General features: G+C 41.7%; 1 protein-coding gene across 7 annotated transcripts in view; it reads right to left on the bottom strand.

Annotated features, from left to right (window-relative positions):
* The window catches only part of LOC111874460 (solute carrier organic anion transporter family member 74D), a 66878-nt gene that overhangs the window by 11448 nt on the left and 44143 nt on the right, over positions 1–11287 (bottom strand). For 6 of the 7 annotated variants that reach the window (XM_023869983.1, XM_023869979.2, XM_023869981.2 and 3 more), the window contains 6 exons: positions 9254–9391; positions 7486–7650; positions 4660–4857; positions 3183–3372; positions 1679–1826; positions 693–874 (listed from right to left, as the gene is read on the bottom strand). In XM_023869983.1, the coding sequence (XP_023725751.1) occupies positions 693–874; positions 1679–1826; positions 3183–3372; positions 4660–4857; positions 7486–7650; positions 9254–9391 (1021 nt within the window). The remainder of the gene's footprint in view (positions 1–692; positions 875–1678; positions 1827–3182; positions 3373–4659; positions 4858–7485; positions 7651–9253; positions 9392–11287) is intronic. The other variant, XM_033755457.1, reaches the window with a different exon arrangement.

The raw sequence follows: 11287 nt of genomic DNA, 5'->3' as shown, positions 1-11287 counted from the left end.
CCCCCCCGGGCGTCTGATCGCTGCGTATTTACTCATATGACCATCTCCAGTGGCCTAGTTAGCGGAGCGTCTTGCATACGGTATTACGCATGAATGCTGATTATCGCATTCTTAACCTCATTGCGTGTCCATGTGTTGTCATCTTTGCTCTTTCACTGCAAAACACTTTTCGCAAGTCTCCAGGCACCTAGGTAATGACTTAAATTTTCAATCCCAAATTTGATCCTCAACACAAGGAATAAAAAGTTCCTTGCCTTTGTGTTTTGTTTAATTTCTTTACTCATATTCACTTCGTAACTGGTGTTCGACCTGTAGCGTAGTTGGTTGAGGGGCTATGCTACAAGCCGGAAGGTCGCGGGTTCAAGTCCTGATGAGGTCATTGGATTTTTTTCAATTGACCTAATCCTTCCAGCCGCACTATGCCCCTGGGGTCGACTCAGCCTCTAACAGAAATGAGTACCAGGAATTAATTAAATAATTTTCTTGGGGAGTAAAGCGCGGCCGGCGCGTAAGGCTGACAACCTTACCGCCATCTGTGAGCCGATTGTCTAGATAATGTGGGACCCTCAACGTCTCACAACTCTATGGGCCTTCATGGCCTGTTACAGGGATAGCTTTACTTTTAGTTTTAACTGGTATTCGAGCTGTTAAGTTACCCGAATAAGAAGTGAACTGAATTTCTGTAGCAGTACCTGAAAGTCAAGATGGCATTTCCCACCAGACGCGTACCCACCATGGCGGCTGTAAGCACAGTGAAGCACTGGTTCAGAATCCAGCTGAAGTTGCAGTCTGGGTCATTGCACGGGCCCCCTTTAGCTTGGTGAAGCTTCTCGTTGCCCAGCGCATCCTGAACGCAGCTGCAATTCGCAAACAACTGTAAAAAACAATACTTGATGTCCCTGTGTCTAAGAACCACAACATGCTCCACACTTTTAGTCGTATGCGGGAAGATGCAAGGGGCAGGAAAGTAAAGCATTACACCACCCGAACCTCAACGGTCTACTTCGGACAACTCGAAGGCCAAACAGCTGCCCGTAATTGACAGGGCATCTTCACCTCTTGCGTCTCCAACATCGTCGCCTACTGGGTCACCTGATCCAGACGACCCCTTCCCCAGAAACTCCTACCTACCGAATACCACCATCACCACCTGTAGGACAGCTCAGGCAGCGTTTAATTTAGTGTTACAAAAATTTTAATATATAAAATTATTTTATTTGAGATGGGCACGTTATTTTATTTATTATTATCAGTAACAGGTAAGAAAAATATTCTAAATCATTCGTCAGTAATCTGCCAGATGACAGGTCCACAGTCTCTTCCAAAACAGTTCCTCCACTTAATTCGATCTCAAGCTTTCTCCTTAAAATAAAAATATCCTCTTCTGTCTCCAATGTCATCCAGCATCTTCTTACGTCTTCTTCCTCGTCTTCTCGTCACTTCTATCCGCCCTTCCGGTTTGTTTTGTCTCCAGAGAAACATCTCGCATACATGGTATCTCTGTTTTTGGAAAGAACCCAGCCAAGAAAAAAGGTGTTGGAATGAGTAGTGACGCAGTACTGCCCCCAACCCTGACTATTTCCTTTATTTCTTACGGGAAATTTGTGTTTGATTTGCACGTCTTTGTTTACGCGCCCATTCTCAAGAGATCAGCCACCAGTAAACTGAAGTTCTTTACCTTAACGTCGTCTAAATATTGCACTCGTTTGCAACCAGCGTGGCAGGACGAGTAGAACAAGAAGCTGCCCTCCTGGGAACACACGGGGGAGAAATCGGGCGAGTCAGCACAGCCGCACTGCCTGTTGCATGTCTGCAGGAGCTGTAGTCTGGGGAATAGAAAAGAGCCAACAAATTTGTGCAATATGTAACTTCACAGTTGTTGTTTATGACTTATTTTCGCTAAGGAATTTGTTATTGAGACTTCTTATATTGACCTATAGGTTTCGAGGATGTCTGGCACCAAGTGCACTTACTGAAAAAGAAGCAGCATATACCGTACAGAGATTTATTAACTGTACGCAAATTTTACCAATGAACTGACCTGCTTACATTGAATTTGTTTTTACTTTTATGGTTTATGGCCAATATTTCAGACTCTATGGCGTCGAATTGTATGACGATTAGTTAGCAATGATTTCACCGCGCCATAGCTCAAGCGGTTAATCGCTGGCTTCTCACCGTGGCGGCCCGGGTTCAATCCCGGGTCTGGTCAAGTGGGATTTGTGGTGGACAAAGTGGCGCTGGGGCAGGTTTTCTCCGAGTACTTCGGTTTCCCTTGCCAATCTTCATTCCACCAATTGCTCCACAATCACTCTCACCTATCATCTGGGGTTGGTGCAATAGGCCAGAAGTGGCCGCAGTACAAGGGACTTAGTCCCACCCCACTAGCAATAAAAGGAAACAATGATTTGGAAAGGGTCGATGCCCTGTTACAGGCAGGATGGGAACATTTGTGTGGAGGGACTGAGGAAATCACGTAAAACATGTCAAGATAGACGGTATATGGCAGAGATTCGAACCGGCCATCTCCCGAATATTCGTAGACGCTGATGCCAAATTTTATTTTAATTTCGTTGTGTGTGGTGAGACTGAGTCCAATTGGTAAGTCGGCCACAATTGGCCCATTGCACTAGTCTCAGATGATGAATGAATATGGAGCATTTGGTGAAAGGAGGAATGGCAAGGAAACCGAAGTACTTGGAGAAACTCTGTCCTAGTGCCATTTTTCCCCCCCCTTGGCACTACAGCCCCAGTGGGCCTAGGCCTATCTCCATGAACTTCTCCGTTCACTTCGGTATTTCTAGATCTTAGACATAGGGTAGGACTCCTTGGGCGGGTGATGAGCTCGTCGCACGGCCTCTACCTGTACATAGAAACAGAAAAAAACACACACACACAAACTAAACATCCATGCCCTGAGTGAGATTCGAACCCACGATTCCGGCTTCCGAGCGAGCGAAGACAGTGCACGCCTTAGACACTCGGCTACCGTGACCGGCTTCCAGTGCCATTTTACCCACCATAAATCCCACATGTTCCTGACTGGGATCGAACTCGCAATGGAAAGCCGGCGACTGGGGCCAATTTACTCTGTATGAAAATGAAGAAGCGCATGTTTCATCTACACACGACGAATTCATTTTTGCCGTTCTGCTGCAGTAAGCAAATGTGTTGAGCGCTACCTTCCTTCACTCTCCCCTTCGATGTGGAGCGAATGGCAATCGGCGAAGATCCTGGAGAACATGAAGATGGCCGTTGACAGCGCTATGAAGGTGTGCAAACCTGTCAAACGTCCAGCTCGCATTTTGATCTTCGAGATAGCGAGCCCCGACACCAAAATATGCAGCGCCACAAGCGGAGGTTTCAGCAGACCTGCGCCACGACAAAGTCAGTAATGAAACAAAAAAAATGCAGGGTAGTTTGTGTCTATATGAACAGTGCACCAGAGACACATGTTCTTTGCAGCGTACTTGTGTGATATTCCTAAATGATTTCAAAGTTTGGCGGTTATTTACATTTTTCGGAAGACAAACTGAACAGATATCTCAGAGCTTGAGTTATTTGGAAGGATGGAGGCTACTTCAAGAACCAAAGTAAATCCAAACACTGAGGAGGTTTCGCAACAGACCCGTACTTGAGATCGTAAAATGTGAAGTTGTCTCCATGCTTAATTAATTAAGCACTATGCCATTAAGAAGTATAAGGAAGTGGAGCTATAGATCAACGTATTCTTAAAGTAAAGTTTTCCTTGTGCTTAACTAATTAAGCACTACGCCACGAAGGCGTATGGCGGAGTGGATGTATGGAGTCATATTTTTCTTGACCTCGGCAGTAAGTGAAGCTGAATGGTCGGATGAATCCCTGGTCGCTTTGTCCCCGGGGAAAGAGCCCCCGGTACCCATTGGATAGGATGTTGGGCGAAACGCAGAGGCGGTCTGGACGACGTGAAGAAGAGAAAATCCTTGAACCCACCGGGACTCGAACTCCGACCACTCGCTCATCCAGCCCGTAGCCAGTCGTTGTACCTACGGAGCTATCCCGGCTCCAGACACCTACCTTATGGACCTCTAAAAGACACACTGTCAAAGAGGAGGGCCTGTTGGCAAATTTGTCTGAGAGAAGAAAACTAACTTACTTACTTACTTACTTATGGAGATGAGTCCTTCTTGAGGATAAGCCAAATCTGCAGCTACTCAAGAATTTCCCAGCATTTTATGGAAACCGAAGGTTCATTACCTTGTTCACAAGAGCCCTCCACCGGTTCCTATCCTGAGCCTGATCAATCCAATCGACACCATCCCATCCTATCTCTCTAAGATCCATTTTAATATTGTCTACCCACCTACGCCTTGGTCTTCCCAGTGGTCTCTTTCCTTCTGGCTTTCCCACCAATATCCTAAGTGCATTCCTCTTCTCCCCAATTCGTGTTACATGCCCTGCCAACTTCATCCTCCATGACTTGATCTTCTTAATTATACTTGGAGAAAAGTACAAGTTATGCAGCTCCTCATTATGCAGTTTTCTCCAACCTCCTGTCTCTTCATCTCTCTTTGGTCCAAATTTCTCTCCTCAACACTCTGTTCTCAAACACCCTCAGTCTATGTTCCTCCCTTAATGTCAGAGACCAAGTTTCACACCCATAGAGTGAAGAAAACTTACTTATAATCAGCCTTGAGGTCCACGGGTCCTGGAATCCACCGGCAGCCTCTGAAGGTTTTGGGATGTAAAACTTGGACTCCAGGTACTTGTCCTCGAGGGCCAAATAGTTGGACATGGCCGTCTGCAGGCATACGGTAGCCAGAGTGTTGAGAACGATGATCCTATTGGTGAGGAGTCTTCGTAGCGACCACAAGAATCCTGTACGGGCAGCTCCATTAAGTTTGCGGTTCTATCCTTAGCATATCCCGCTGTCTGAGAGGCATGTATTTAGTATATACACGTACTTATGTTTCGGTAGAGGTACACGTATTGAGGTGCACTGCAAGTGAGCACGATGAAGACAAAGAACAACATTACTATGAGGAAAAGGACAATAAAGAAAAAAGTTGAATAAGAGAAATAAGAAGAAATGTAAGAGAAGAGGTAGAAAAAATGAACATGAATGGGAAAGGAAGCTAACATAAAAGAAGAAATAAGAGACAAGAAGAGAAAACGAAGAGAAGACACAAATGTAAAATAAGAAGAAGTCACAGAGATATTGTATGAGAACAAGAGGAAGCCAACTTGCAAAGAGAAGGCAGGGATCATAAAATGGAAAACGAAGAAAGTAGAACGAGGGCAATAAAAAAAGTAAAGAAGATCGACGACAGGACAGACAATAACAGACAACGAAGAAAATAAAAGGACTCAAGGCAGACGAAAAGAAGAAGAAAAGGATAATAAAATAACAAGATGAGAAGAAGAATAAGAAACAGAATTAAGAATAGGAGGAGGATGATGATAATTCAATTCAATTCAGTTCTTTATTATTTACGTGCCGAGTCAACAGCTGCAAGCCCAATTACAGACGCAGCACAGTGTAGATACAACTAATTGCATTATGGACAAACACTACATAAAGTCAAAGACAAATTACAGGCAAGCACGGGAGAAAAACAAAATAATGCAGACAAGGAAACAAACAAACAAACAAACAAACAAACAAACAACAACAATAATAATTTCATTAACATAAATCAATAATGCAGTCAAGTAAACAAACAAACAAATGATAATAATTTCATTAACATAAATCTAAGTATTATTGAGAATTGATAAATGAAACGTATAAATATTTAATTGAGAAAATAAAAGTATAGATTTTCAGAGAAGATGATAATAATAATAATAATAATTCAGTTTAATTGTTGTTTATTGTACATGCAAATAATAATACTAACAATTATACTATATTTACAAATCGTTTGGGGGAACTTTCCTGGCTCCGAATACGTCAACATCACCGCAAGCAACATTAGCAGCTGCTGCACATCTAGCAGAGGGACAATTTTTAGATCAAGCGCACACACTGAACAAAGCAAAGTCTTGTTATACGGAGCAGGAACTCAGAGACCAACAATTTCCAGGACAGAAGGGCAGAATTTCTATCCAAAATAAACTTGAATATGAGAGAGCACAAGGCGATGTCTTCTAGTACGTAAAGTAAGCAATTTTAACTCCTTCAGAGCAAGAGAATAACTGCAATGGACCTGAGGATAGAAACGATTAAAACAAAGAGCCGCAAACCTCTTCTGGATGCGTTCCCGCTTGTTGGCATCAGTTGGCACAATCGAATTCCAGACTATGGACGCATATTCAAGCTTAGATGTAACCAATGCAGTGTACAATCTGAGCATACAGTCTATAGAGATGAGAAATTGAAGGTAATATCACGAACTAGACCCAAGAGTTTAACACAATGAGAGAAAATGTAATTGGCCTGGTCATGGAAATATAGCTTAGCATCAATAAACACTTCCAAGTCTTATATAGAATCGGTTTTCCTGGAGAAAGATATAATTTTAGTTTTACTGATGCTGAGTTTCATACAGTTAGCAATGCACCAACCTTGTATAGAGTTAATGTCAGACTGAAGTAAATAGCAGTCCTGAGGAGAACTAATGGCTTGGTAAATTTTGACGTCATCAGCAAAAAGCAGACACTTAGAATGGGCAACTGCATCACACATTGCGTTAATAAACACATTGAAGAGAAGGGGTACCAAGACAGATCTCTGAGGAACACCGGAGAGAACTTCAAAAGGTGAGGAAAGAACACCAGAAACACGGACCTGGGATTTCCGGTTGGACAGGTAACTGCGAAACCAGCTTACATAACCACCAGAAAGCCCAATAGCACTAAGCTTATGAAGAAGAGAATGTGGAACAAGGTCGAATGCATTGCTGAGATCAAAATAAATGGCATCACCTTTTCTCTGAGAGCCAACTATAGGGGAGATAAAATCAACGTAAGTCACCAAATTGGTGCTTATGGATTTAGTTTTCGAGAAGCCGTGCTGATAAGGACTAAATTTTTATTTTAGATAGTGGGAAACATGATCATGAACAATAAATTCGAATATTTTAGAAAAATTACTCAGTAAGGATATAATTCAATTCAATTATTTATTATTTATATGCCGAGTCAACAGCCGCAAGGCCAATTACAGACACAGCACAGAGTAGATAGAAGTAGTTACATGCTGGACAAACACAACATTAAGTCAAAGACAAATTACAGGCAAGCACTGGAGGAAAAACACAATAATGCAGATAAGTAAACAAACAAACAAACAAATGATAATAATAATAATAATAATAATAATTTCATTAACATAAATCTAAGTTATTATTGAGAACTGAGAAATTAAACGTATAAATATTTAATTGAGAAGTGAAAATGATAGATATTCAGAGAGGATAATATTAATAATAATAATAATAAGAAGAAGAAGAAGAAGAATATGCATCAGTACCACGAACAGAGAACGTGGTCAAAACCACAAACCTGTGCTCGATTCCTTGGGATCAGTCGGTTCCTGTATTCTGACACCGCGCGCCAAGTCTACAATGGACGCCGCCATTTCTTTCACGGCCTGTGACGGCAGCTGAGTTGGGAACATGGAGATCAAGATGGCTACCAGAAATATTAATGTAGATAATATAGGCCAACCTGAAAGAAGGAATTGCACAATAATAAAAATGTTTCTTAAGATCTAATGTAGGGAGGTGTCAAAGGGCGAGATAGATCTTGCGTGTCATGTCATCAGTCATAAGCGAACCTTTCACCTAGTCTTCTTATTTTATAAGACAGAAATTTGCACAAGGGGAGATGTGGGCAGAAGTAGAAAACCAAATTTGATACCTATCAATCTATAGCCCTTTCCAGCCCTAGACCGAAGCGTTTCAAGGAAAGCGAACATTATAAGATTTTATTACAACACCTTGTTCTTTATTTGTATTATCATGTCTACTTCAGTACTAATATTGGTTTTCCCTTCTAATTTATATTACTTCCTTGAAATTTAATTTATATGTAATACATATAATTTAATTTGATTAGCAAATTTTCTTTATAGAACTACGTAATAACTACGCGTATTGTGGAGTATAGACCCGTTGCTAGACAGTGGCATGTGCACCAATGGACTGGCTGAAATGTAATATTTCCTGCGGAGTCCGCGCCGATGGCTGCGCATGCAACAATGGATACCAGAATGAGGAGCGGTGTTTTCTAAACGGTCCGTGCTGAGAGATGACAAGCGGGACAAAGTTTATGGGCGGTGGTCAAGTTTACGGCCATTCAAATGACAAAGCTGTAGTTGTAGCATAAGATGCGTAAGAAAGCCATGATATGCTCTGCAAAGCCTGGACTGACAAAGGACTTTTATACGAGTATAGTGCACGAGAAAAAATTGTTAATAACATGCTATATGAGCGAAACATACACTCGACAAAAGGCCAAGCATACTCTAAGAGACAAACCAATTTTCTCATCAGAGGTGATGTTACATAAGGACTGTGACCGCAAGGGTTCAATTAAAAAAAACTCTTGTTGTAAGCGTCACGAGGTTTGACGCCAAGATGAACTGATGGACGGTAAACCGCCAGTCGTAAAATAACTCGGACTCTGATTTTGAGCTTAGTTCAGTTGTGCGATATTTTCCAGCCGGCAAGGACGTGATCACGGAAGATGAATCTGCATCGTAAAATCCGTTATCAGGCAACGGCTAGTGGAGATTGTAAGAGATTGAGAACACTAGTGAGTGCGTAAACAATTGAGGCTGTTACAGTTACTTGTAGTTACGAGCTGTGTTATAAGCGGCCATTAAATCCAATTACCAATCCAAACCCCGTCTATAGTCACATGCATACACGTGACACTATGTTAATGGAAATATTTTGCTTTTCATTTTACGATGAGTTACACCAATATTAGGCCTAATGAAACGTCAATTATATAAAGCATAGAAGGTAACACTATCCATAACATGGCTATAATAAATTAAAGACACCTAACTGGTCGACTTAAAGAAAGTATATCCCCAAGTTTTCAAATAAAAACTTGAATAGTTGTAAGATTTGAGATTTTCATGGCGGTTATTATGAAGAAAGCAGTCTTCTGGGATGTGGCGCCGTGTAGATGTGGTGTTAGCCGACGTTCCTCCGAAACATCGGGTAACGCAATATCTACACGGCGCCACATCCCAGAAGACTGCTTTCTTCAATTGAATAGTTGTTTATCTGTTTGTTTCCCCGACCCTGGCATTCCTCACCTAACCACCAGGCCCCCACCCATTCAGAGCTGGTCTGTTTTGGCTCCACGTCCAGGGGCCCGGAATATATGGACAGACACCGCCACGCCAACAGCAATCCCATATACGGGCCCAAGTGCCTGAGGGCGATGACCTCTCCTGCAAAACAAACACTTGTCTTAAAACGATTCCTAGATTTTTTAAAAATTCGTATCTCTCTTGCAGAACATGAACATGAATCCGTTTCAAATGATTTATGAATTACTTGTACAATGATAATAATTAATTTTACATTAATATACACAACATTGATGTTGTGTAGGACTAAATATATTTCAACTCCAAATATAACGAATTGATTTCAATAAAATTTGGTATCCTGAGTCTACAGTGAAAAGTGTGAAGCAAGTTTAAGTTCAGTTGACACTAGTTCAATATTGCTATAAATTCCGAGCTCAAATGTAACTGCAATTTCTTCCCACAGGCGGCTCTTTGGCAGTCTAATAGAATCAAAATATAGAACTCGTTAATAAAACTTGGACACTTAGGGCAGTAGATCAGAAACACCTGGAAAGCTTTGAAATGTGGTGTTGGAGAAGGATGGAGAAGATCAGTTGGACAGATTATGTGAGAAATGAAGAAGTGTTATTTAGAGTCAGTGAGCAGAAGAATATCCTACACGAAATAAGAAAACGGAAGGCTAATTGGATTGGTCATATCTTACGCGGTAACTGCCTTCTAAAAGAAGTTATTGAAGGAAAGATAGAGGGGCGGATACAAGTGACCAGAAGACGAGGAAGAAGACGTAAGAAGATGCTGGATGACCTTGGGGACAGAAGAGGATATTTTCATTTGAAGGAGAAAGCTCTAGATTGCATCAAGTGGAGGAACTGTTTTGGAAGAGACTGTGGACCTGTCGTCTTGACAGATTACTGATGAATGAATGAAGCTCTACAACTTTCATTTCTCGGTATGATGCAACTGCTTGTTTAAGGAAATAAAAATGAAATAAATTATATGTATCATATCTGCGGAGTGTTTAACTGGGCAACAATGGGTTTGTAAAACTATCCTGTAACAGGCCGTGAAGGCCCATTGGCTGTGAGACGTCGAGGCTCCCACATTTGCTCTAGACAGTCTGCTCACAGATGGCGGTAAGACTGACAGCCTTACGCCCCGGCCACCCTTTACCCCCCAGAAAGATTCCTGATACTCATTTCTGTAGAGACTGAGTCAACCTCAGGGCCATAATGGGGCTGGAAGGATTAGATAAATTGAAAGAATCAATTTTATCGGGGCTCGAACCAGCGACCTCCAGGCTTGTACCACAGTGTATCTTCAAGAACTAAATATCTTGTCCAGTGAGGGACAGACCGCATCAGAAAGCTAACTCCAACATTCGTAAGCTTTTTTAAGCTTTGGTCTATATTTAAGCTGAAAGGTTCAAGTAATTGAATTGCAGTTTCGTATACAGGAAGTAACATTTTGTAGGAACCTGCTGACCATCTTCTTATAGAGACAGCAGGTTCCTCCGAAACTTCAGTGCATATCTACCAAACTACACGGCGTTACATCCCAGAGGGTAATAATCTTCATAGTCATGGCCGTGAGAACCTCAGATCTAATAACCGATTTTGTAATTTCCAAGAAACGATCTTCATAAATTCTTCCATAAAGACGCGTAACCTTAGGGAACATTTTCACGTGATTTAAATTGCAGCAATGCGATATTTCAACTATATTCCAATTGCAATAGACTCTGGCGGAAGTTTGTGTAAGTGGCTTCCGCTTGTCAATTTGGCAGCTGGATGCTCACTGCCAAAGCCGAGCAGTCATCCATGATATGTACACAGTGGCCGTCTTGTAGTGCACTCAGTTTCACCTGTTACTTCACGACATGTTTCGGCATTATAGTGCCATCATCAGGGCACGCATATCATGGATGAAAATCAGTGCAACAGGACGCTAAAATACAACATTAAAAACCGAGCAGCTTTATATTAATGCATGGCACAGTAATGTTATTAATATTACCATCATTGGAAAATGGAGAGT

This window comes from Cryptotermes secundus, unplaced genomic scaffold, assembly GCF_002891405.2.
Source record: "Cryptotermes secundus unplaced genomic scaffold, Csec_1.0 scaffold426, whole genome shotgun sequence".
NCBI classification, from domain to species: domain Eukaryota; kingdom Metazoa; phylum Arthropoda; class Insecta; order Blattodea; family Kalotermitidae; genus Cryptotermes; species Cryptotermes secundus.
This window is presented reverse-complemented; position numbering and strand designations above follow the sequence as displayed.